Source organism: Empidonax traillii, unplaced genomic scaffold (genome assembly GCF_003031625.1).
Source record: "Empidonax traillii isolate 1590-97213 ecotype Southwest subspecies unplaced genomic scaffold, ASM303162v1 scaffold240:size1935192, whole genome shotgun sequence".
NCBI classification, from domain to species: domain Eukaryota; kingdom Metazoa; phylum Chordata; class Aves; order Passeriformes; family Tyrannidae; genus Empidonax; species Empidonax traillii.
The window spans coordinates 1,751,976-1,779,600 of NW_020955433.1; the positions used below are offsets into that span (position 1 = coordinate 1,751,976).

The window sequence follows — 27,625 nt, forward strand, 5'->3', positions numbered from 1 at the left end:
GTGGAGAGAGGCTGCCTATTGGATCCAGACCAGTATCAAGAGACTGCTGAGATGAAGAAGAAAGGCCTATTACAACATGAGGGACTTTATGCTGCAGGTTGGATGGTGGCACCAGTAAGGACGTGGCAGTGAATTGAGAGAATGGCAATGCGATCTGCAAAACCTGATAGGGAAGGATGTCGAGTGGTGAGTGGGCAGAGCAGAGGTGTCCAAAGACCCTGAGGGGCTGCAGGATCATGAAGTAGGGTACCATGCATAGATGGGGCACTACTGCTGGGGCAGCCCATTTCCCTCAGCTCCTGCAGAGCAGTGGTGGTATATCCAAACCAGCCTCTCAGAGCAGGCTGTCACTGCCACACAACATTCAGAGGTCTTGCTGAATTAAATACAGTAGATAGGGCTCAACATCCTTGTTTTATAGCATGTTCAGCTTTGAGGTCCTTTTTTAGCTTTATTTATGTGACAGTTATATTTTTAGAATACTACACAGATCTTTGTCTTAACTGAGAAAAAAAAAAACTATGGGGGTTGTGGTGGGAAAGACCTGCAGTTTTGGTAGTTTTTGATGAACAAATGGGGCTTTGGCATCCGATCCACAATGGACGTTTTGGCAATAGCTGCCACTTCAAGGGTTGAATAACCTATGTATCCCCAGTGGCACTAGAGGCCTGAGACCCTTGTAATGTCAAGCTGTCTGACCTTTAAGTCAAGCTGTGGAAACAGAAAGGACTGAAGGGGGGGACCACAAGATAAAAACCACCATCTTGCTTTCTCTCCTCCCTATTGTCCCAAGTTGTTTTGTGTCCTCTGTCATGGTGTTGGATCTGAAACGAGATTTGTGTAGTCCTTGTGAGTAGGTAACATTGCCCATGGAAATCTCACATGACTTAGGAAGTGCTAAAAGAATAGCTAAATATTAAATGCTGATGTATTTCCTCTGTGTGATCAGGATCTGATATCTACAACTTTCTTCGGGCAGTAGAACATCTGAGTGTGGCAATGCTTCAATGACAATTGTTCTTTCTACAAGCTTGGTAGCAACTGTATGAATCAGTATTATTTTTGTTTTATCTCAAGAAACAGGAGTCTCCTCCTGTGTACACTTTCATGGCTAGTCATACACACTGGCCAGCACAGCAAGCAGTGGAAGTCCTCTGCCTGTGCCACGGATTTAATCAGTTTGATCTGTAAATGGAGAAATGGTAGTCCTGTCAAGTTGGCCCATGGGAGTTCGGCATGGTAGTGTTTGCTCCACGTCAGCTAACTCTCAAGGCACTGCCTTGGATTCCTGCCTCAACATCAGGGCAGAAGTAGTCTTCCATCCCTGTTTATCCTTCTTGCCTTTCCAGATTATCTCCTTTTTCTGTCTTGCAGTGCCATATAGACAAGTCTCGAGTGACTGGGAGCTTCAGCTTTTTGGCATTTATCAAGATAACCATGTAAAGTAGCTATCTTGATATGTTGTAGGGAGAGCAGAACATCCTGGGAGGGATGATGCACCCTGGCTGGCAGGGAGGCTTTCATGAGAGAAGTTTGAGGCACCTATGTCAGGCTCCTGTTCTGAGCCTTCTTCTGGGGCAACATCTCCGTGTTCATGGATTAGAAAGGAAGAAATTAGCTGGTGCAGCAGAGAGCCTTAGGCTGCACAGTGTAACTATCCCTATCTCACTTCTTTGAAACAAGAGCAAGTGGGAAAAGTACATTCAAAACAAAACCAGCTGCTGCCTTCAGATTGCTGAGTTTCCCAAGAGGAACCCCAGCGGCTTCTGACATAGCTGGGGCAGGAGGCCCGGTTTGCGCTGGCGTTTCCTTTCCTTACAAGGCTACAGCACACACAGCAGCAACAACGCGGCAGGACAGGGCTGCGGGAGCGGGGCTGGGGCAGGAGCAGCCGCTGGGGAGGAGGGAGCGGGCAGTGCGGGTGCCGGGGGGCTCCGTGTGCCCGGCTGTTCCGCGGGGCCGGGGCTGAGGTGGCGGATCCGCCGCTGCCCGGGCAGGGGGGCAGGGAAGGGGAGCCCCGGGGCGGCTGCAGCGGGGCTGCTGAGCAAAGCGGCTCCCTCCGGCATTTCCCTGCTGCGACACAGCCCAGCCGGACGCCCCCCGAGCAGAACCAAAGGAGGACGCAGCGTTTCCCGGCGCTGCCCGACTGCGCCAGCTTTTGCTGCCCCGGCAGCCGCGCCGGGAGCAGCTCAGCGGCTCCGAGCCTTCGGCCGGGCAGGAGGCTGGCCCTAAAGCCGCGGGGCAGCCTCCGGTTGGGTGTGATTTCACAGAGGAAACCACTGGAGCCTCCTCCACGGTTTCGTCAAAGCCACTGGGATTATTTTCGCATTGAATCCAGATGGGGGAAGGAAGTGTGAATGTCCCCCGGGAGAGAGAAAACTGCAGAAGTCAGACAAGTTCGGAGGAACAGATGTGGGCTTGCACGTTCTCCGTGCGGAAGCGTTTGCCCGCTGGAGAGGGCTGCCCTCAGCCGCAGGGCTGCCCGGTGGGGAGCAAATGTCTCCCAAGAGCTCCAGAAAAACAAAACAAGTGGACAACAACGGAAAGAATCTTCTTCCCTCAATAGAGTGGATGGATATTTAGGGAATAGCACCTGATTTGGGGAAAGAAGATTGAATTAGTTCTTGGGCACTGGAACAGATTGTCCGGGGAGGTTGTGATGTCCCAGCCCTGGCGGTGTTCAAAGTCAGGTTGGATAATAGAACCTTGAGCAACCTGGTCTAGTGGGAGGTGTCTCTGCCCACGGCAGGGGGGCTTGGGACTAGATGATCTTTAAGGTGCATTCCAACCCCTTAACATTCTGTTATTCTGTGATGGGACTGCTTTCATAGGCTGTCCCAGAATGAGAGACGGGGCAGTTAAGTAACCCTTAGCGCAGTTCCTAAGCATGCTTCACTTTCAAGAAAGAGGATGTAGGTTTTCGCGTTTCTCTGGAGGAAAGCACTTCCTGTACATTCTGCTCACCGCCGGTTTTGTGCTGGCGTCACAGGAGGAATTGTGCTAGGAAGTTAGGACACTGGCTTCTGCGTATCAGATTCCAAGAAAAAAAAATGTGTGAACGTTAGTTTGGTCACAGCACATGTTGCTGACAATATGATCTCGACAGAAATATCCCAGAGAAATAGCTAATTAGTAATCTGTACACAGTGGGAAAACACATAAAAGTCCGAAAGAGTAGTTCTGTAGTTGAGATAGCAGAAAGCTCTCATCTCAGAAAATGGAGAAATCTCTTGGCTTCCTTACCTGCACAAGTGTATGGATTTAACTTGAGGGAAAGCAAATAGCCACATCCCAGTTTTCCCAATGCACAGCAGGCATCTTGACCACATATATTTTTCCTGCCTCTCTTTGGAAAGGATACCAAAAAAAAAAAAAAAGAATTGGGCTCTTTTTTAAACAAAGTAAGCACACTTCTTCTTGTGTGTTGTTTATAGCTGTCGTGCAGTGGCTAGATATAAGCAACAATTAGCTTTATTTTCTATGACATAATGATCCTCTAGGACAGGAGAAAGGCTTGTAGGGCTAATACAGTGAGTATCAAGAGTGTCATGGTTTACTTCCTGAGTATTGCACATACCATACTCTTTGAGGCAGACCAAAATCAGAGCTGAGTGAATCTGAGAACAAAAAGGAAATCAGGCAGGGGGGACAGGAGCAGCTTCCTTCCTTAATCTCAAACACCTTCCTAACATCAGCAGCTTGCTGGTTTCTCCAAGAGGGACAGAAATCAGTGGATGAAGAACAAATATGACCTTTCATTGTAAATTGAACTGCGTCAAAACTCTGGGTCATGTAATTTTAGATAATTTGTTACAAACCCTTAGTTACCTGCAGTTTAAGACTTTTTTTTTTTTTGCTCTCAGCTTACTTTTCGATGCAAATTGCAATCCTCCACCCTGCCCCGTAAATATTTTCCACAACAAAGTGTTTGTTTCTGAAAATCGCAGATAATGACTCATAATGAGTTTTAAAAAAAGGAGAAGTGATTTATTTTTTAATGTATTAACTATTCTCTCACAGCCAGATGTTCCCCTTCATTGCACAGCATGAAGAGGTGAAGGGGAGCAGAAAAACTGCAGTAAGAAAGACACACACACACACACACACACACACACACAAAAGCCCAAACCAAGCAAGGATCAAGTGAAACAGATCAGGGGGCAATATTATACCTAACTTTGGCATTGCCTACGTGTTGTGCAGAAACCATGGAGCTGAGGGTCTTTTCTTAGAGTTTCACATCACTTGGAAGTGAAATCATGGTGCAGGTGTGTGAAGCATGTGTATCCCTAAGAAAGGTCTCAAATTAATCAAAATCAACTATTTTTTGGAAGCTATTCTGTCAAGATCCTTCAGGAAGCACAGTGGAGGGAAACGGGTGGAAATCAAGACATGTTAGTCACATTTCTTATTCTACAGTCTTGTTTATTTGCTGAGTTCACTCAGTTCAAAAGTTGTTTGTGGAGTATTTTACAGATGGATGCACTCTTTTTCCAAAAATGCAAATTACTTAGCCAGATGGCCTCACATCTGGATTAGTCTCAGCACGAAACAGAAAGGAGTGGTTGCATTTTTAAGTATCTGCTCTCTGTGGCAGACCTATAATTGGTGATGATCACCAAAGACATTTATATAAGTATAATTTGTGAATAGTGTTTATTTCTCTGCTTCGGACAGTTCTGAATGTTTCTGATGGAAACATTTCAAAGTTTTTGGGTGTCTGATTGTCTTTATCACAACTGCATTGGAAACTTACTGCCTGATTGCATACGCTGGTATTGGAAAACCCGAACCCAGTTAAAAACAGATGAATAGATATTTAATGTGAAAATTAAGTAACACAAGTTCTCATGCAAGCTGAAAGTGCACTGAAGCCACTTATCCAAAATCGTCTCAAACTAAAAGGAAGATTGAAGATTTTAATAAGATAGAATTCCAGAAATGCTTTCTCTGAGCCATCCTTCCTTACCTTCATCCCTGTTGGTAATTAAGTGAATCAATTTCCTTTCTTAGGGAAAGAAACAAATTGATTCTCCATCCTAACTGTGCAGCACTGTTCTGCAAGCTTTGTATCAGCAGGGGTTTACAGCGTGTTTACATAGGTTGTGTTCTTTCAGCATCTATTTATATTTTTGGCACAATTGCCTTTCATCTACACATAAATTATCTTTTTTGTTTCCTTTTTGCTTTATCTTGTAAATTATTCTGTTGGTTTTTAATCTTTCTTGGAAGCAAGATTTATCTTGAAATGCATTGAACTGTCATAATGTTAAAGTTGAAAAATCCATTAGCTGTCTTCAGAGAGTTCCCATCCTGTAAGGAACATAAAATTCATGGCTTTCAATCTGGATCAAGCAGCCGCCTGTTCTTACTGTTTCGTGGCTGGAGATGGTCTGAAGTTGCTTTACTGACTCAAAATATTTACTGAAAAGGACTTGGGTTCCATTTCTGTGCCTCTGGGTTTCAAAGCTTATGGGAACCCTCTGCTCATGAGTCTGCCTGAGGACCAGGCAGTGCACTGTGCTGGTCATCCGGGCACCTCGTGTTCAGCTCTGGGGCAGCTCTTCTGCTGTGCTGGTGTGCTTGGGCTGCTTAAGGAGTATGGGACAGGAGTGCCCTCCCTGCAGTCTGATTGCCTGATCATACAAAATGCACAGCATCCTGTGCTGACAGCCCCTGGAGTGTAGACCATAGGCACTTGAAATCCTGAAACTATCATGACAGCTTTGCTTTCAGTGTTGTGATAGGAAATCTGGAAATTATGAGAATCTGGCCAGCTCAGTTTTTCTATGCTGGGAAAGGTGGGAGTCTCAATGACTGTGGTCTCTCCACCTGCTCAGCCTCCTTATACTGCAGAAGAGAGGAAATGCTGATAAAATGATACTACTGATCAATCCTATGCTTGAGAGGGATCCTCACTGAGTTACAACAAAGCCATATACACCTGCCTTGGGTTTTGCACAAAGTTTACTAAATACGTATACTCTCCTTTTAAAGGCAGGGCCATATTCCAGCTTGCAGAAAAGTATCCCAAGTCTCGTTCATGCTGCTGGAGTGTGAATTGCACGTAACACTACAGGCAGTTGTCAATCTGCTCCGTTTCTACTCACATGTATGTATTGGAGCTGCTGGGCTGCCCTGTGCCAGTAGCTCCTGTAGCAGAGAGGAGGCAGCTGTAGGAGCAGCAGAGTGCAAAGAGAAAGCTTTCTGTAGGCTGGAGGTTTTGGCCCCCTCCCCCATCGTCAAGGTTTTTACATCTGCTCCCGTAGTCACCAAAGAGAGAAAGATACACTCATACACCAACCCACAACAAGCCCACACAGGCAGAGCTGAGAAGCTCTCCCCAGGAAGCTGACTTACGCTAAACCTCTCCGCTCTTTCTCGTCACACTGCATCTGGGACTGCTGTCAGTGCTGCCTCCAGATGAGCTAGACCCGGTTGCCAGGACTAATTTAGCCTGTATGTGCAGTGGTCTCTGGTTACCTCTTGAGATTTTGGGGGTTTTTGTCCTTTCAAGAATATAATTGTTCTAATCTACTAAAAAAAGTCCATCTGAAAAAGCCAAGAACACAGAACGCCACTCTTCTTTTTTTCTTCCCCCGTCTCGTCTAGAATACTTGACTTCCGTAACGTTTATTTTCAACAGCCACTTTCAGCTTCCTGTCTCTGGTAAGTTCATTGCATTTTCTTTTTTTGTTTTTTTTTCCTCCCCCAAAAGTCTTAATGTGAATTGATATTCTGAATTGAATTCAGTATCTTTTGGTTTACTTTTCTTAATTACTTTTATTAATAAGTTTGTGAAATTGGTTCACATAATCAGTCTGACTTTTAATATCATCTGGTAACTACTCAGTATTGTGATACAGAATTGAACATTGGTCTAGGTTGTGTATTTTCTGGATTTTCATTTGTTCCAGAGTTTGTTTCCACTTCAGCATAAAAAGGCCTTGTATAAAGTAGAATGAGGGGTGTGATGGGCTGTGCCATGCCAATTTTTAACATGTCAGCTGAGGGAAGAAAAAGGAGAAAATGGGAATTGCTCTAAAGATGGTGGGTCTGATTCTGGTGCTCTTTGCCGTTGTATGAATTATGAACCCAGGACTGATAGGCAAGTGTAAACCTGCAACACCTCAAAGGATGGTTTTCTTCCCCATTTGTGAAGTACATTATGCTTATGAGAAGACTGTCCTCTTTCATCTTAAAGTTCTCAAGCAAATTTAGGTGAAAATTTTATTGTGAGAATTTGAGAAATTCTGCAGTGAGATTCAAAGTATTTTTAATTTGCTAAGATATCTGGTGGCTGCCTGGTCCTGCTGGGTCTCACAAGCGCGTGTGCCGCCTTCTGAGGTGGAAGATTGCCGTCTCAATGGCCATGTCTGCAACTCTTTGCTTTCAGCTCACCCCCATGGCTTCTTTTCTGCTTTCTGAGCCAACTGTGTCATGCTTGTGGTGTGGGGTCCCCTTAGAGAGCAGTCTGTGTGTGCATGTGTGTGTGCAGGCACGTGTGCACATTTGTGCACACCCATTTCTAGATTGTGCTTACAAAACCTTCATCTTATGATGCTCTAGAGGCAATGGGATGGTCTTGTCACATTGCCAATGAGATGTAGTTAATATAAAAGATGAATGAGGATGGAGCACACTGAGGCCAGAACCATCCCTTTGACACAGACCTCCACATAAAATCTGAACGTGGATTTAAGATTTTCTAACTTCTCCTTTCAGCTGTGTTTCCGCCTGTGGATAGTGCAGAAGTGGAGCTGTGGCATCTTGTGGAGGCCAGCTTTAGCATGGGATTTATCCTGAAGAGAATACTTGCAGAAGAAAAAGGTAGGGAAAATGAGATTAGTTAGTTGTTAGCAGGCACATCTATCAGCAAATTTTGGTGTCTGCTGCTGTTGGAATAAGGTGGGATTGTGCTTTTTATCGTGCTGTTTCATATTTCACATTTCCACCCCTCACCATTTAGATCAGTGTGTGATTATGGATGTTCCAGTAGGAAGGACCATATGTGTAAACTTACCTGACTTTAGAATGGGGTTTAATCTTATTTTTCAGAGGCAGGTCTAAAGATGTATCATACAAGTGAAGTTCAATATACCAGAAAAAGTGGTATGTGATGTAAATACCATATTTGAGACTTGGGCAGTAACTGCAGGGTCAAAAAACCACACATGCACTTGCTCCTGCTAAGTTTAGAGGGTAGGCTTGATGAGGCATAATGACAAGTAATATATTCCCTAGATTAGGTGCTGCAAACCAGGAAAAATGGTAGTTTTGTATTTATAGAGAATCTGTGCTTTTTTTATAACTAATCTGTACTTACTGTCTAAGTTCCAGAACAAAGAATTAAATTTAAAAATGGGCATGATTTTCATATATAGTAAAGTCATAGTCCATCAGCAGGGCAACATAGCTGTAAATGACTGTCATTTAATCCTGTGCCAAAACAGTGTGAAGTCAGCTCGTAGCAGAAGATCATCAGGCCTCACATGACTGCCTGTATCAGAGGACAATCCCTATAAGTACACACAGCACAGTAAAACCATGATATTGTAGCTGTACTTCCACAAAGTTACTACAAATATTAAATACTAAAAATACTTTTCCAACCTGATGACCAGTTTAACAGATTCTGGCTCAGCTGCCGCAGTGGCAGTGCGAATTTGGAGAGAAAATGGAAGCACTCTTCCTGCTGCGTGTACCCAGCAACCGAGGGGCTGATGCTAAAGTCGCATCGCTGGCAACAGCTGCTGGTGCCAATAATATTAGGGAGGTAATCTCTAGTACAGTGAGAGGCAAGCCATATAAATCCTCAAAGATGTAAGTAGGTGATTTACAGTATACCCAGAACACACAGGAAATGAGCAGCAACTGTAGTGGCGGTCTCACAGGCTGAGCCTCTGGCCCATCCCCTTGAACAGAGAGTCTGCACCATCGCAAGCTCCTGAAGAGCTTTTCTCTGTGTTGCTTTCTGATAATCAGCCAAGAGGACACCGAGGCAGGGAGATGAAATTCTGCTGTTACTCCTCTTGCTTTTGCTGTGCAGTTCTAGGTGCATAGCAGCAGCTGGGTTAGGCACTTTAAATGAAAAAGATTTTCAGTGAAAAAGACCTCTTCTCTCTAAAGCAAACACTCACCCAATTTTCTTTGTAAAATGTTGGTTCTGTGATTCTGTAGTTTTCATTAAGAAACAGTAGAATTTTACTGAATGCACCATTCAAGTGTTGAATTTGATTGACATGGCTCATAAAATGAAAATTTGCAGATTTTTTATAATGCTTTTGATTATTGTTTGAAAAGAGATAAAAGAAGTAACTGTAAAATTTACCTTTTTCAAAGTCTTCATGTGACACTTCAGACACCACGCCATACAGCTTAACATCACTTCCAGATTAGGTTCTCGCTTTTTTGGCCAGCAGTGTGTAGTTTTATTAAATCAACAGTTTTCAAATGTTTTCATGCTTTGACACAGCTTACAGCTGAAAAATGTTTTGGGATACCCCTGGCATAGTAATTAAGAAAGGAAGTTGGCTGCAGCTGTCTCAAGCCCCCTATTACAGCATTATGGCCTTAAAATACTGAACAGGATCACAGAAATACAGCAAAGCAATGTAATAACAAAATTTGTGGTGGCATCTACCACTAGCTCTTCTCCACGAAACCAAATAGACTTGCCTATGTGCTTAGTAGAATTTAGTTGTCCTTCAATTCTTATGTCAGTGAAGAACTGAAAAACCTTCCTAATCCACCAGAAGTGTCAGTCTATAGTGAGAGGGGAGACATTTGGAGCCAGTGAAACCCCTGTAATGCTGCTCTTCAGTTACAGAAGCCAAGGAGAAGTGTAAATTCCTAAGGCGGGGTTGAACTTGGCATGCTTGTCTTTACCTGACGAAATGTATGAACCTTCTGGAAACAACAGGAGGATTCTGCTGTGGTTTGGGGGTTTTCCTGAGGGGGGCCAGGGTGACATCACATAGGAAAGACCCAGCATATGCTGGAAAAGGAACGAACACCTCTACTGGCAGAAGCTGGCACGGAGGGCTGCGGTTACGTACCGTGCACAGTGTCACTTCTCGCATACAAGTGTGAGCGTGGAGTGCCAGTCTCAGTAGCTGACACTTGCCCAGTTGGAGGTTGCTGTACCATCTGGTGATACCTCTTCTTCTCATGAGTGACAGTGAGTTGCTTTTGAAGATTATCCTGGTTTATGTCAAACTACAGATGTAACTGGCTCTCCTAATATAAAAGTTGAGACCAAGACCCCGAGGTAGGAGGGGGCCTCTTCTGGTCATCTCCTATGCCATGGTCACTGAAAGAATATGAAACCTCTCACTCTTGTAAGAAAACTGTTCTTTCTGTTCATTGATAGGCATGCCAGTGGACACACAGTCTTCAGCTTGCCTTTTTTTTTTTCATCAAGTGACTGTGCTTAAAAACTGTCTTTGGACAGTTCAAAATTATTAAGTACAAAGTTATTGTAAAGTCTTTGGAGTTCCAAGGTAATGAATTACTAACATACTCAGTTATCTATCAACTTCCTCTCATCATCTGTGAGCTTGTATTTTTTTCATTATAAAAACATACTATAAAACAGCTGTCATAAAAATCCTTCATGTAATTTCTTTCATTTCCATCAGTTTAAATATTTAAATGGAAGTTTTTAAATTCATGTATTTTTCAGTGGAATTTTAATTCTAGATGAAAAGCCGTTGGGTAAAATATCTCTGAGTTTGAATCAAGTCCACCAGGATTCAAAAAATAAAGCATGGGAAATGTTCTCATAATGTTCAAACATAGCTCTCCTAAAATATCTCTCTTTTCATATGTGTCATCATTTTCATTCAAAATATGTAAAAATCAAGAAAATCAAGGAAAATTTTCTGTGCTTCCCACTGAAGAACTCTGCATTAAGATTTATCATAGTGTGGGGATTTGCATGATTGTTAAACCAATCGAAAGCCAAGTAGATGTCAGCTATAAGTATATGAAATGGCTTCTCAAAATGCTCAGCTGAAGAATGAGTGAGAAGGATTTATGTATTACTTTCAGTGGTAAGAAAAGAGTCTTTTCTCCCCTTAAACTATTCCATATGACCCACTGCTGTCTGCAGTATTATATGTATTATATAAAAGTGGCAAGAAATTAAGGTTGCACAGCAAGCAGAGAAAAGCAAAGGAAAACAGGCACTAAAATATATATTCTGCTCTGGCATATGGCTGATGTAAGATATAAGTCAATGTAAAATCTGAGCTAGCAGGTGTAATTTGTGCTAATTCCAGAAGAAAAAGAAGAAATCTTGACAGCGCGTTCCTTTTAAATTGGGCTTTAATCATTACTATGCATTGGACATAGGCAGTTTGATGCAGGCAAGTATGCATGCCTGTTTATTTTGTCTAATTTAATTTGCTACAATTCAGGAATTCTAGAGAGGCTACACAGTGAGAAAAAAAAAATCCTATTTGTACTGTAGATACATGTTCTCTCTTATTTTATTCTTGTGCTGGGTTCAGTGCATGAATAGTAGTCATGGGACAGATTGTGAAAGACAACTCCATTTTTAATTTATAAAACAAAGCAGAAGGATAAAGACTTTAAATCTACAAGTGCAGGACAAGTTATGATAATTGTATGTTTTGTATTGCACCTTCTACTTGAAAAATAATTGAAATTATTTCTGAGTAAACCCTCCAAATTTTTAACATTTTTATGTACTTGTGTGCACACACGAAATTTAAGAATGAACATAAAGATGGCCGTTTCCCTGTGGCTGAAATGTCGACTGTGATTTTAAACACTCTGATAAATACAGAGACAAGAAAAAGCTTTTTGTTACTAGCAAAACTAAGGGACAAAGCTAAAAGAATCATAGAATCATAGAGTCAGCTGGGTTGGAAAAGACCTCTAAGATCATCAAGTCCAACCCTTGATCCAACACTGCCGTGGTTACTAGACCATAGCACTCAGTGCCACATTCAGCCTCATCTTAAAAACCTCCAGGGACAGTGAATCCACCACCTCCCTGGGCAGCCCATTCCAATGTCTGATTACTCTCTCTGTAAAAAATGTCTTCCTAATATTCAACCTAAACTTCCCTGGGCAGCCTTTCTGCGTTATAAAATAAATAACCAATCAAATTATTGTTGCTTCCTTTACTAGCTTTGCTCATTAACTTCAGAAGTTTAACATTCATCACAGCAAAACAGAACAGTGACATACAGGTCATCCTAAATAAAAAAAAATAATAAAAAAAAATCAGTATGTTTTAGCAAGAGGGCATTATCGTAAATTGTTTGGTCAACTGAAACATCATTATTTGCTGTTCAGAACATCTGTACATTCAGCACATATTTTCCTTATCACAAAATATGCAGAAATAATCTTCCTTAAACATTGCTTAATTCTGTTCTAACTAATATTTTCCTCCTCCACTTTAACCTCCCACTGAAATCAAACTTATGCAAATACATAACTTAATGAACATGGAAAGTTGCCTTACCCTCCCCCTGAGAACAGGGGGAGAAGATCTGGACTTTAGAGACTCCTTTGTTTTTTTTGTGGTAGGCATTTTATAAAACCATACTGAAGTTAAACCTGAAGAGACCTCTGAAAGTAACATTGGAGATCTTATAAGTAATCCATGGAGGGCAGTGGAGAAATGGGAGAAATTTTTAACGCCTTTTAACATTAAAGAGAGCGTTGCATGACCTGTATCATTCATATTTTAGCTTTTAGCTATACTGTTAATATTGATTACTTTGTAGTGTTTAAGGGACCCAGTCAAGAAGATCAGGTAGTGTACAAACAAGGAAGAGGAGTGCATGCCTACCCCAGGTTAGAGCCAAAACACACAGAAGTCAGCCTTCTCCACTGGCCTTGGACAGGCTCTGGAAGAGAGGAAGCCCTTTTGCATGCAAATATAAGTGTGTATGTGGAGTTGCTAGTTTGTTTTAACCTTTTATCATGATACACATCTGCGGGATTCAATATAAATCCATGTGTCTCCTTAACAACAAATTGTTGTAACATACTGTAAAAATGTGTCTAAAACATTTAATGGCTGCATCCACAGCAGAAATGTAATTGTTTACAATGTGTGACTATGTAAATTTAATTGTAAAACATTATCAATTATATACCTAAGTTATTGCAATCCACGTTAAGCACAGCAGTAATCTCTGCTTATGTGTATGTAAGTACACACACGTACACATATATTGAAATAAAGAAATGTAAAGACCATTGTCATTTCAGTAGTGCATCCATTTGATGTAAAATATGTATGCAGACTTTCAAATGACGGTCAGATATCTTTCTGACAATATATATCTGTTTTGTACATCAATCTGTAGCAATGCCTTTTGCAACGAATTTATCTCAATGTGTCTATATATAAATATATATATATATTTAGACATACAGACATGCATATACATATGGATATAATTTTTTTGGTACGTGGATGTATTGATTCCTTATTGAAATAGTTATGTTTTAAATACACAATCATTTATTTTCAATATTTTTGTGTATATATATGTGTGTGTATTGCACGTGCATATACACTTTTATGAATCCAGTCTAGCAAATAATGCATCATTCTACAAGAAATTACCAATGCTTTTTTAAAACTAAGAAATATTAGTTGTGTATGAAAAGGAAATGGATACTTCATTATGATTATGCCTGTGTCTGCAGATGGTAAATAAAACCCCAAACAGAAATAGTGAAAAGGTTAGACTTTCTGGAAAGAAAATGCAATTATTGTTGAAGGTTGTAAATAAATGAGTACGTCACGTTTTATCAACCAGAAGAATATGAGGAGATTTTGAAGACTTAAATCTGTAAAAAAAAAATCCCTGCAAAAATAGAAGTCGTCTCAAACTTCAAGAAAAGTGAACTGTGTTAAAAGAGGATATGGCATGAAAAAATTTGAAGTGGTTTGTGGCCCAAAGCTGCAAACAACTCCACATGAGAATAATTCTACACACACAGTTGTCTCATTGAAATCAGTTACTTAAACCCAATGTATTTTATAATATTGGTCCTTCAGTTTGGCTACAGTGCAATTAGACTTGCTGGAAATCTGCTTTTGACCTGTAAGTCCATTCTCGTAGCGTGGCTTTTCGTAGGTACGTATGATAGCGCTACAGTCACTGTGGAGCACTTTATCCGTGCTCATCTGCAAGCGTATCTGTATCCCCATCTGGACCCAAAAGTAGTTGTGTGTCAGTGGTGAATATGGATGTACATATATATAGGCATGTGTGTGTGTACAAAGACAGAGACTATGAGGGAAGGCAGACGGACAGATGGTTGATGAACTTCTGTGCTCGAACAGGCGCGTGTGTGACATTTGCACACCAGCTGCTCCGTGTACGGCTCTATCTGTGATTAGACTCAAGAATTTCTTCTCTGCTCTTAAGTAGAGAAGAAAAATTATCACAGAGAAGGGTGGAAAAGAAAGGTGACATATCCATCCAGTATCTTGCAGAAGGAAAACACTAGGTAAGCGCAAGGGCAGGTGCCACACTTCAGGCGTGACATGCCGCTCCGTTTCTGATGACTTTGGAAGATACTGGATCAGATTGAGAATGGCTTATGAGCTGGGCCTTTGTGAAAGGATTACTTTCCTACACTTGATTTACCCAAATTTTAATTTGGAGAGGACGCAGCATTTATACTGAAAATGGATAATTTTTGAAAATGCCCCATAGTGCCACGAATACCGCATAGGCCTTAATTTACCATGTCATGCCATAAACGTGGGGAGAGAAATTACTTTGTGGCTTGAATGTTTAAGCAAGTACTTAGCATTGCCAGATCTCATTGAGTTCTACTGAATTTAGGATGTTGGATCGCTACCTGAGAGGTCTTACAGGCTTTTTGTTAATTTTTGGAGTGGTTCTAAGAATTTGTGTTCATGTGTAATTTGTAAGCAGCTGAAATGCTTTTAAAATACACTTTTCCTTCTAATTTAAACCAGCTTTCTGCATCAAGTTATTTTGGAAATTAGTCACAGAAAGAGGGTTCTGGAAGATAAAAATATACTTCTTTTGTCTAATTGGATAATTAAAATGAGATTTAAATAATTTTTCTCAGTGACTATAGTAAATTGAGTAGATCTGTAGACATGTCTTTATCCATTGTTTATATATATGTTATTATGGGTACTATTACTAGTGTAATGAAATAGAAATTTTTTATTTAAGATATACCATTAATCAATTTTATATGGGCAGTGTGTAAGCATGTGTGTAAACATGTAAATTTTGTTAAAGGGAAAGTTTTCATCCCTTTACTAGGACTTCTTGTCTCATTTTATCCTGTAAATGACATTGATCTGTGTTTGCTGTTACTTTATAGCAAGATTTCACTTTCTTAATATGAGAGAATTTCCTTTAAGTCTGATAAACTGAATTTCCTTGCTAGTAATAAAGTTGACAAGATTACTGAATATTTGATAATAAATCCTTTTCTTCATTTCAATTGTTAAAACTGCCAGAGAAAGGAACTGAAGTGTTTACAGGTGTTGTCTTGATCCAGAAGTAATTTTTTGCCAAGGCTCCTAAGAAAGTGATTGTCTATTTTCTCTAAATTTCACAAATTAGAAGCAAAATTTAGTTTTGCAGTTTTTTTCAAAACAAAGCATTGAAATCTGAGAACAGGAACAGCATTTCAGTTTTGTGAATAAGGGAGTTAAAAAATTTTTTTAAGTTTTTATGTCTCAATTTTTTTTTTATGCTAGAAGAGATTGTGTTTGAGATGAAAAGACATGTTGGCTTTGAAATACAGAGGTTCACTGCATATTACTTACTCTTCTAACTTCAGGAAGCCATTGCAGAGATGATTGCACTTAAGGATGAAATATCCATATAAAACCTCTCACCCAAGCTTCTAAACAGTCTTTCAATTCTTTGAAATACAAAACCATATTGAAAGATAGTCTGGCAATTAATCCATCAGTATTATAAATATATCAAACAGCTGAAGCATTCTGCCGTCTTGCTCTTGGGTCAGAGAGTAGAGACAGCCCCTGTGGCAGCCTGCTTGGAAAGCGAATGAGTTGAATGCAGATGTTTTGGTGGAGTAGTTTGTGGAAAAGGTGCAGCATCTTGCAAAGGTACAGGCTGTGTTTTCATAGCAGTGGTACCACAACTGAATGCCAGTGTGGACTGAACTCTGACACTGAGGTTGTGGGAGGCTGATTGGCAAGACAGGACCTCTTACTGCTATAGGGCAAAATAGTCTTAAAAGAAATTTAAAAAGCAGGAGGCAACTAAGGCAAATGTCAGAGCATCAGCTTATCGAATGAATGATGGGAAACTTCACAGCAAGGGGCCCTTTGCTTGCAGACCAGCTGCAGCCTCCGGATGGACTGCGGCTGAGGTATTGGTTTTCAGGAGCCCTGTGCTGTGGCAGCAGTCTGGGGGTCTGTATGTGAATGGAGCAAGTACACCTCATCCACAGAGCTGAAAACAAGGTAGCATGACCTTGACAACCTGGTAATCTAGCTGAGCATCTGGACTGGATCCACAACAGCCATGGTTTCTCTGTCACAGGGGCTGCATCTTCTGGATGCTGTCACTAACCAGGCAACAGCATCTCTGTCCTGTCTTGATTCCTACCAGCCTTCCTCCTCTCCTTCTACTTGCAGAGTTGTTCTCAGGCTGTTTCTGTGCCCTGCAGTGCCCACTGCATCCGTGGAGGTGAAGGTGCACACTGTTCTGGCCAGTGAGGGTAGTCTTCATGTGTCCTTCCTCTCCTTGAGAGCCTCTTACAAAGAGATGCAAGGGGAGTTCTGACATATCTGTGGTGCAGTTAGAAAGAGAAGTAGTTACAGTCAACACACTGGAGAACTGTAGGCACTGTTTTGCAGACCCAACCTGTGTGAAGTGAGACTTACAGGAGTAGTGTGAACAGGGAAAGGCAATATGTACATTCAAGCATTGCACAGCAAGTGGAAGTTTCTCCAGTGGTTTTTAACCTTTTCTGTTAGTATAAATATTTCATTTCCTTGCAATGTCAGATCTCTTCAAGAACTAGTATACATGGTGCTCAAACTGAAAAATTCGCCTGCTTTTATTCTGATATTAACAGGAGCTACACTGAGATGTAATTGTGGTAGGGGCTGGATAATGGCAATAATGGTTAGCATATTAATTGCTTTAACTCTCTTAAGCATTTTGTGACTGCCTGATCTAAAAAATCTGTTGTCTTGCCTAAAGAAAGTGGTTTCTTTACGTATGAGCTAATTCTCTTAAAATACTAGCCTACCTGAGGCTGCACTATCATCCAAGATAGGTTTTGAAATTAGAAGTTCCTGGCTGTTTTTATTTTCCCATCATAAGATGCTGTCCCTGGAGATGCTCAGCCATAGCGAGCTGTGCTCACAATGATCTTATAGTAGATGCCAGAGGCATTCTTAGCATAAATGAAAATCCTGTTTGTTTCAGCTGGTTAACTTACCCCTTTTGATACAGCAGTCCAGCTTTCCTTTATTGGTAGAACGGTTTCAACAAATACTTCATTAGATTTTCATGGGATGTACATTCCCATAAAGCCTCTACCAGGAAAGAGCTTGGTGCTGCTGTGCTCCTCTTCCCATCCCATCACATTGCAGGCTGGTAACACCACTCACCTTCTCCATGTCATATTCAGCCGCAATCAAGTCCTGGAGCATTTTATGTGCATGAGATTGCTGAGGTGCAGGTCAGACAGTGCCTGGAGAGCAACTGTTGTACAGCTTCTTGTGCTCATGTCGTCAATGAAGTCCGAGGGCTCTGTAACCACGCACTAGTGCCAGGGTTATGAGGGAACAAAATCTGAGGTTTACTAAAAGTCACTACTCAGAATGACTACACAAGAATAAGACATGCATTCTTAATGATATTATTATGTTATTATTCAAATATCTTCGATTGTTAGGAGTGATGAAAGCATAAACCAAAAAAAAGACGAGACAGCTTTATATCTGAAATTCCAGGTACGGAATGAACTTAATAAAGTTTATAAAATTTGGAAGATCAAATTGTTGGAAAAAACCCCCAAACCATCAGCACCTTAGACCCCACTTCTGATCTGTGATCAGAAGGTTTTGTGCAGTCTTGTAATGGGCATAGCACACTGTTCTGTCAGACCAAGACAGAATATGAGAGAAAGGGACCAAAACTTCTGCAGATATTTACGCAACTTGTTGTGTAGAAGTACCCAATATTGGCCTGTCCTTTAAAGGACACTATTTTTTTAAAATGTTAATTTAAAGAGTTGATTGAGGTGAACTCTTGAGTACTTATTTTAAGACACTAATACTGCTCTTACCCTGAGGCTGCAACAAGGACTTGCTATGTGCTTAATTAAAAATAATTCTTCAGTATGCACATATGTAGTCCCAGTTATATATGGAAGCTCATGAACTCCAAATAGTTGTGAACGAATGCAAGATGAGGGCCACTGAGGGCAATTTGTCGGCAGGACCAGAATATGGACTTAGTTATATTCTGGGGATTTTGTTATTATTAATCAATGGATTGTAGAACAATATCATTTGCTTTGAAAACAATTCCACACTGTCACAGTGGAATATTTCAGCTTTTGTTATTGTCTATCAGTTAGCCATACTCACTACTCCTTAACATCTCTTTCAATTTTTTATCATTTACATACTTTCTCTCAAAATAGCCAGTATAATCAAACCTGGTAATCAACAAGTTGAGTACCAGAACAATCCTTTTATCTGTCTTTCTCTGTACTGGCATTTAAGAAATCACAAAAGTCGTGCTTTGGACATCCTTATTTTCCCCCACATTCTGATATACAGAAAATAATGAATCTGAAGGCACTAAGGACCACTTGCACCTAAGAAATGTTTGTTCTGAAAAGGAGACTTAGTACATGGAAACTTTCTCCTGGGAACATGCAGTTTTGTCTGAATAATATGCTAATGGCTTGTAGTGAATTGCAGTGTTTTCAAACTGTACTGCTGTCAAAATTTTTAAGTAGAATACCCTGAAGGAGAGATGATGTAGCATTTAAGCAATTGGACTGTGTATCCTACACATACTTTTTGAATTTTTCATAAATATATTTTTTAAAGGTCTGGTTTAATTCCCTTGAGCGCTTGTTTGGAGAAGAGAGAAGGTGAGAGAGAGAAGACAGACTTAATGAATCTTTAAGAGCAAATTTTCAGCTGCTGCCACCAAAACCTAAAGTCATGGAGCAGCTTGTTTCCCGGCAGCCAGGAATGTCACAAAGCAGCCTCGGCCTGCATCCCACTTCCTCGAAGCGAGCTGAGGTGGTGAGAGCGCGGTGGCGCAGACAGGCCAGGAAGCGCCGTGTGTTGCAATTCCTCCCGTAGCTGTCGGTAACTCAAGCACGCATAAGGACGGCCCAGCAGGCTTGGTGCCTTCTCTATAAAGCATCGTGCTCCGGCCACACACCTTTCAGCCGGCGCATCGCTGCGGAGAGGTGCAGGTGTGCCAGCAATACGAGAGGAGGTAGGGCGCTGCATCACTGCAAAATGAAAGCGGATGAGTTGCCAATGGCAGGTGTCAGTGCCTGTAAAATGTTCTCTCTAAGCTCATTTAGCACTTTCCTTTTCCTTTGTGGAGTAAAACAAAGCTTTGTGTGTACTAGGAACGTGGGTGGGGGGGGGGGGGGGGCGGTGGCGTTAGGGTACTGAAATTGGGGAGTGTTACAGTAACATACAGAGGCCATCATTAATTTCTGTGCAAATAACCTTCTGCTGTGATGTCTCTCTTCATATATGAAGGAAACAGAAATATATTATGTAACATACACGTGACATTTTGAAATTATGCAGTGATACTTTTTAAAATTACTTCTGCTGAACAGAACTAATTTGCCTTCAGTTTTGCCGCTAGTGATTTTCGGAGCATCTTGTGTGTCGCCCTGTGTGAGCAGTGAGTCTTGTACACAGCTAGTGGGGAAGAAGCAAACACTTTCAAAATAGGAAAATTTGACTGAATGCTGGCAGGAGCTCAAAAGCAATTACATACTCTGAAGAGGTACTCTTAGTTCAGTTTTACAAGAAAGTAAATGTCAGGGCAGTTGAATCCTCTTCAAATGAAATGGTTTGACTGGGGAAAGCATAGGTAGTGGGGCTTTCTATGGCTTGTGCTTCTTGCTTGTTGAAAGTGATTTGTAAGAAAAAAAATTTAAATTCTTAATGTAGTTTTGCTGTGAATCCTTCATTGCTTTTGAAAATTGTTAAGGTTCATGTCTCTTGAGATTCACACCTGAAGTCTTTGCTTCCACATTGTCACAAGTGGTTCTGTGTTACTGTTCCACACAGGATTGCTTAAACAGTCAAATTGGCTAGTGAAGGGCTTTTTTTAATCTTGGCTACCTCTAGACAGCATGGGTACATTTTCAAGAGAATCTGAATTGATCATTTAAGGATTCAGGATTCTGTCAGTGTTGGTGAAGGTCAGAGGCAGGAAATGTCTCACTTAAAGCAGGTTAGTAGCAGTTAAACCAAAGTTAAATTCGTTTCATTATTTTTTAGACGATTGGAGGGGAAAAATAGTTGGTGTCAGTGGAAAATGGCAATGGTGGTAAGACTGGTAGCCCCTGTGGAGCAGCAAGCAGGTTATTTATGTGAGCGGCTGTTTTACACAGAGTCGACTGGGAGGGAATGGCAAGGTTCATCATCCTCATGGTTGTCCAAAGACGTGTCCAAGCGCCTTTATCTTGCTGAGCAATGGTTTGTTCTCTGTGGGCTATAAATGTTACATTATATTTTTACTATTCCAGAAACGTCGTTTGACTCAATGAAGGTTTAAAAATCAACAGCACCACAGAGCCATGTGGGACGGAAGGGGATTTTAGTCTGAAGTGGCAGAATCAAGTCATAAGAAGTAAAGAGATTTGGATGGTTTCTCGCTAAATGGAAGTTATGTAGAAAGCCTCTGAGACCACTGCATCTCTCCATCGCACTTCTGCTGCACAGAGACAGCGCTCTGGGCCTTGGACTTTAATAAAATGCTGGACTCAGTCAAGTGTGTCCTGGTGGGAGACTCTGCAGTTGGGAAGACATCTCTCTTGGTACGTTTCACCTCTGAGACTTTTCCAGATGACTACAGACCCACTGTATATGAAAACACTGGAGTGGATGTCTTCATGGATGGTATGCAGATTAGCTTAGGTCTGTGGGACACATCTGGCAGTGATGCCTTCAAAGGCATTCGCCCCCTTTCATACCAACAGGCAGATGTGGTATTAATGTGCTACTCGGTGGCAAACCACAACTCCTTTCTGAACCTGAGGAACAAATGGATCGGCGAGATCCGCAGCCATTTGCCCCGCATCCCCGTTTTGGTGGTGGCCACTCAGACTGACCAGCGTGAAATGGGTCCCTACCGCTCCTCCTGCATCAGCTCGATCGATGGGAAGCGGCTTGCCCAGGATGTGCGAGCCAAAGGCTATTTGGAGTGCTCTGCCCTCAGCAACCGAGGGGTGCAGCAGGTGTTTGAGTATGCCGTGAGGACAGCAGTCAATCAAGACAAAAGGCGGAACAGGCGGAAGCTCTTCTCCATTAACGAGTGCAAAATCTTTTGAGGACTCTCAGCAGTGGTTTTGCTCACGTTCGTTCTTTCTGTTTTCACACAAAGATACTGCAGCAGAGAGAATGGGAGGTGAATCAAAGGAGGGCTCCTGGCAGGACCACAGTGCAGGTGCCTCGTGAGACAGATGTGCTCTCTATCTGATTCTCTCCCCCAAACACACATGGGCACTATCTTGAAAAACGAAAGGTGCAGGTACGTGCCCTTATTCATAAGCCTGTGTTTGGACTTTGCTAGCCTGGACTGGAGCAGGCCTAGCCTGGAAAGCTGCAGATGACAGCTGTGCTGATTTTGTTGTTGTTTCTGTTGATGTTCCTCAGTTGTTGGTTTGTCTGCATCTGCATTTATTTAATGACAAACTTCTGCCTGGATTAACCCCTACCTTGTCCATGTGGAATTTTTTTTCCTTAAGAACTTGGTATATAAAATCTGACCATTGTATATTCTATTTAAAGGACTCTTGTGTACATTGTTGTAAAATCCTTAAAGTTTGTTTTAGTATTTTGGAAGTTGTCCCTTTAGCTAACCACAGAAGCAAGTTGTCCTATCCACGTAAAAAGTGGCCTGCAGGGAAGCCTAGCGCTTCTTAGGCATGCCCGAGTCATTGCATAACAGTCATCAAATCCAGCACATCCAGCATAGGAACGATCAAAACTGAGTGGCATTTGACAGCTGCCTGGCAGCTTTGTGAGATTTATGTTGTTGCATTCATCTTGTTCCTCAGCAATGTGGTCAGACATGGGAAACTAATCTGATTCTTCCTAGACTTCACCAGGTTACAACCCCAGAAGGGCTTGCAGTCAAGGCTGTTTCAGACATGTTTTGGGTGGCAGAGATGAATCTGTGCTACCTACTGTGCTTCTGTTGTCCCTGCTGTAATTCTGGACACAAAAGATTTCAGTCTCCAGGGATGAAAGCTATTCTTCCATGAGCACTAACATTTTCACATATTTTTATTACACTTTTTTTTCAAACCAGTGGATTTAGTGAAATCAGTCACCTACTGTAGTAAAAAAATAAGTACGTGGCAATGTGGAATTTGTGTATTTAGAATGGCTAAACAATTTTTTTTTTTTTTTTTTTTTGAGTTTGCATACTAAGTTTAACTGCCTGGGCTGTATCAAAGTAAGATTGAAACAGGCTTTGTATCCTGGGGAGCCTGTCAAGTCTAAGAGTCAAATCCTGACATACCTACTTGGGCCAAGTTACCCTTCTCCACAGAAAGTCAGGCTAAGCAGGTGGAAACAGCTTATAGGTATATAAGAGAACTCTGCTAGAAGATGGAGTGGGCTGAACACACATTGCTTTACAGTCCCCTCCTCCTCAGATTATCTGTCCCCTCTGCCCTGCCCCATCTCTCAGGTCTTGCAGATCTGTGTCATCCCAAGGTTTCTGCTGCCTGTGGAGGAAATCCTTGGGGGATTTCTTAGTACAGCAAGATTTCCTTTGTCCCTTTCCATCTCCTTCAACTAGTTCACCGACCTTTGAGGGGCTTATAGAACTGATCTTTGAGGGTCCTATAGCATGGTGCCATAAAAGATGGCACATAGCACAGTAGCATTGTCTCACCTGTGATGTAGGTGAGCAAGTATTTTCATTGCTGGCACCTTGAATACCAGTGGTGCACAGGACATCTGATGTCATTGTCCCACCAGCTCCTAGACTGTTGAATATTTACCGCTCATCAACCTGATTATAAGGGAAGCTTCTGGTCATAAAAATATACTGGTCCCATGTGAGGTTTTTATATCAACTTTAAATCTTTACAAGCACCTGTGCACACAAGACAACGACCCCCACCGCCACCCATCTTTCCTGAACTCTCCTCTTTCCTGCTTCTCTTTCTCTTCAGGTGTTGATTGCAAATCCTTTGCCCCTGAAACACTAAAACTGACATATTTGTAAAAGAATTTGAATGCTGTTGAACTTATGTGGAGTTATGCAAGTTGCTGAGTATTTGCTATCCTTGATTAAAAACCTGTTGACTGTGGGAAGAAATATGTTTCTATATCTCAACTTTTGCAGTGCCTCTTCACTGAAAGTCCTGAGTTTTACAACCCTAATTTGAAAGTATCCATTGTTACTGTTCGAACATTAAAGATTGCATGCAAAATGTCATGTTGTGACTCTTCAAGCCTGTTACTACTGGGGACATTTTTTATTATATTTCCCACTCTGCTAATGGATTTAATACCTGGTTACAGCTTTTTTTGAGACATATTTTTCTGGCATGCCCTATTCAATGACTTTTTTTTTTTTTAATCTCAGGGGGTTAAGGTTTGTTTACAACGTATTTTTATGTGCTGAAGAGCAGTTCATGTGTTTACGTGCTGAAGAGCAGTAACCGCTAGGTCAGAATGCTGCGTTGTGGTATCTGCCGTGGGGTGCCAGATTCAGGGACCAGAAGGCTCCAGAGACTTGCTGTCTCAGACAAAGCCAGATAGAGGTGAGCTCTAAAATCATACTGTAACAAGCTTCACAAAGCTTGTTATGGTGTGTTACGAAATTTAGAATTCAGTGTTTGCTGCAGTTCAGTGAAGCAAAGTGGAGAGCTTCATTGAGTCGCTTCAGCTGATGATACAGGATGCACAGGGAATTTAGGGTGGCTTGATACACTCTTGATTGTACATCCTAGAGGCTGTAAGACCACTGAAAGCCAGCTGATTTTTAAAATCAAATTGGAAAGAGTATAAAGTAACAGGGGGACTTTGGTTAGGTGTTCTGTGAAAAAAACCTTTCAAATCTTCATAGCCTGGTTATTTTCAAACTCTCAAAGCTAAAACGCACTTTTCACCGGGAACCAACTGTAAAGCACACGTATTTTAGTGCCTGTAATTATGCAGTTGTACAACTGATGTGCTAGAAAGGTGTGACAACCCCAATACAGAGGCTGAAATCTGGACACACCAGAATTCAGATGAAAATTTGGCCAAATGGCCTAGTGGCGTGTGGGGCTGGCACAATTGTATCCGTGTTGCCTGTTGTGGAACAACGTTGCCTGTCGTGTGCACAATTGCATCCATGTTGCTGAGGTCTCCTGTGAAACCCTACCAGGGTAGGGGTAGTTTTACTTACGTTTACTTGGGCAACAGTGTCCTTGGGTATTGCTTAGGGGTTAAAATCCGGCTCTGGAATTCAAAATACATTCAAATGACACGTGAGGTTTCAACTTCTTTTGCTCTGAAAAACAGCAAAACAGAAAGCGTGCAGCCTTGCCTCAGTCTTCAGCTGAGGGAAGAGACCTTGCCCAAATATTCTCCTTCTTTTTTCTCTAACCAATTCCTTTCAGTTTGTTACTCTGTTGCTAATCTTATTTTTGCTTGCTATTAGCATAGGTTAAAAGTTAAAAAAAGATAAAGGAGAGAATACTTGGAACTTAAAATGAGAGAAGCAAGTGTTTTATTTATTTTCATCACTGTCTGACTTCTCATTTTGACAGAAAAAGTAATTTTGGATCACTTTAATGAATTCTGCAAGTCAGATAAAATGTTTAATATATATGTTGTTGTGATTAAAATTAGAAAATATTTTTATAGCGGAGAAAAAAAGGATTTTCCTTCAGTAATTTGCAAAATGAGAGGAGTACAAGTTGCATTATTTTAAACACAGATTTCCCAGGCTTTTTAAACTTACTGAGATGAAGCATACAATATAAATATTTTATTAGATTAAATTATTTGTTTCAGATCTTCCATCTTGCCCTCCAATTTTTCATATGGAAAATTATTGAAGCTTATTAAATATGACTGATACTGTTTTGCCTGATATTTGCAATCAGCAGTTTGCAAATCTTTGTGTAATTTTTGTGGGTACTCTGCAGTTCCTGAAGTGTATGAACACAGACTACATGATGCTTGTGTTGATAAAGAAAATGTGTTTAAAGGACACTATATATGTCACTATTAGAAAAGAAGTCACCACAGGGATCAGACATGAAGGAAGAAGAAATGTCAGCACTCTGACATCTCAGCCTTTCATGTATTACTACAGCATTTGAGTGAATGCAGCCATTAAAGTAATTTCTAATAAATGAAGCAGTTCATGTCTTTTTAACGCTTTCTCCTAATGCCTCAGGTTAATATACAAAGAATAAGAAGCTTCATTTCAGAACATCGGAACACTTGTCTGCTCTGCCTTTGTGAGCAAGTTAACTACCTTGACTTAATTAAAAGTCAGTTCAGCCTCTGAAACAAGGCAGAGATGAGCACAATCAGGTTAGCCAAACTTCCTTGCTGTGAAACGGCAGTAATGAATTTTGGTCTCTGGATGTGAGAAAACATATTTTATGTCTCAGAGATTTCCTTCACTGTCATCAGTGCAAGAGTTCAGTGTGTACCTGTCCTAGCTGACCTGTGTGCCCTTCATCTTGTGCTCTGAGCAGCCAGCTATTGAAAACAAAATTCAGGTCAAAACAACCTTTTTTACATATCTAGATGTTTATATTGTACAAGTGCTTCATTACTGCTGTGAGGATCTTTCCCCTGTCCTGGACCTCTTGCTCCATCGTGGTGCAACAACACAGCTGCTGTGTTAGCAGGTCCTTGTTACCCAGGAGGCAGAAGAGCATCACTACCAGGCAACGCTACATCTTCAGCAGAGTAGAAGAGATGCTCCTCAGGGCTCCTCTTACGTGCATCATAGGCAATTGCCCTACTCTGCAAACAGAGCTGGCCCTGCCACAGTCAGACTTCTGTCACTTGCAGGTGCTTTCGCAGTAACAGATTTATTTTGAGTGCCATTTCTAAAATCAGTGTCAATCTCCAAGTCATTATCCAGGCTCTGTTGTGCTGGTAGCTTGTTGCAGGACTCCAGCTGCTGCATTTTGGGGTCTTAAAGCTAAATCCAAGCTAAATCCTGTGCACATCCCTTCCTGAGCTTGGGGAGCTGGCCTCCAACCTTGCATGAGCTGTGAATCAGTTAGTAGCTAACAAAATAATAGTTACTGCTGTCTTTCTGGTTGTGAAGAAGTGAATGAGTGACATGTTTGTCTCAGGTCTTTCACAACCACATTACACAAGGCTGGCAGGGGGGTTTCTGTCATCCCTTCCCTCACCTTGGGTATGATTCATGTAGGGGTGGAGCAGCAGGGCATGGGCCTGGTGGTGGTTGTTTCTGTCTCTGAAAAGAGGAAGGAAATGATGATTGATGTCTTCACTCAGTGTGAAGTACTCGCTCGCCCGTGTTGGTAGCGTTTCTAAGAAGTCTCCAGCAGGTACTGGCTCCCACGGGCAGCCCAGCAGCTCCCAGCTCTACCTCCGAGGATGCAAATTCCTGGGGCAGCTCTCATGCCAAGACCTGGGAGTCTCCTCTCAATTCCTGGGTTGTCTTCCCAAAGTGCTCCATCGCTGTTCAGATACCACAAAAGGGTGAGATTTTCAAGTGCTGGCTTTGCTTTGAAAACCAAGATCCCTTGCAAATGTCAGCTGCCCAGGATGAGGCTGTATCTGCTAGCCACAGGCAGGGCTGTGGTGGCCAAAGATGCACAGCTGGTCTCAGGGGGGGATGGGAGAGACCCAAAGCTGATACTGCTCAACTTGGTATATGAATTAAATATGCAGAAGTAACTGGAGGGAGACTTAAGTGTCTTATACGCCAAACCACTTGCAACACATAATTTTCTCTTTATTTTCTCTCTCTCTGAATTTTCTCTTTCTCAGAAAATTCTGGGTTTTTTAATATGTAAAATGCTAAGTGGTTTTCTGGCTATTACCTTGACTCTTGCATTTATCTATCACCGTGAAGCAGGATTCCCTAAGAGACTGGTTTAGAACTTTTCATGAATCTTGGGCATTAAAATATATACATATATTTTAAATTATTACCTAGTATGTGGAATTTGTGCTGGTACCTGATCCGTCATAGAATTATTGACCAACTAAACCAGAGCTGCAGCCTTGGCTTGTGATTAGAGCAGTGTCCTCAACAGTGAATGTTTGCTGTTCAGTTCCTCCTGCATTGTGCAGAGCTTGGCAAAGCTAGATCAGGTTAATGGGAGGCTTTCAAGATTCGCCAGGCTCTGAACCAGGCCTGTGTAAGCCTGC

The 27,625-nt window shown here is 41.5% G+C and overlaps 1 protein-coding gene across 3 annotated transcripts; it reads left to right on the forward strand.

Moving 5' to 3' along the window:
• Positions 1-1,739: 1,739 nt before the first annotated feature.
• On the forward strand, positions 1,740-23,789 carry RHOH (ras homolog family member H). 3 transcript variants are annotated; one of them, XM_027888597.1, is made up of 5 exons: positions 1,740-1,792; positions 2,990-3,052; positions 6,613-6,669; positions 7,726-7,830; positions 20,776-23,789. In XM_027888597.1, the coding sequence occupies exon 5, from the start codon at positions 21,004-21,006 to the stop codon at positions 21,577-21,579; it is 576 nt and encodes a 191-aa protein (XP_027744398.1). In that variant the 5' UTR covers positions 1,740-1,792; positions 2,990-3,052; positions 6,613-6,669; positions 7,726-7,830; positions 20,776-21,003; the 3' UTR covers positions 21,580-23,789. The 3 variants fall into 3 exon arrangements, with proteins under 3 accessions (XP_027744398.1, XP_027744397.1, XP_027744399.1); XM_027888596.1 differs by lacking the exon at positions 1,740-1,792 and having other exon boundaries at positions 2,819-3,052; XM_027888598.1 differs by lacking the exons at positions 1,740-1,792; positions 6,613-6,669 and having other exon boundaries at positions 2,819-3,052.
• Positions 23,790-27,625: the final 3,836 nt, after the last annotated feature.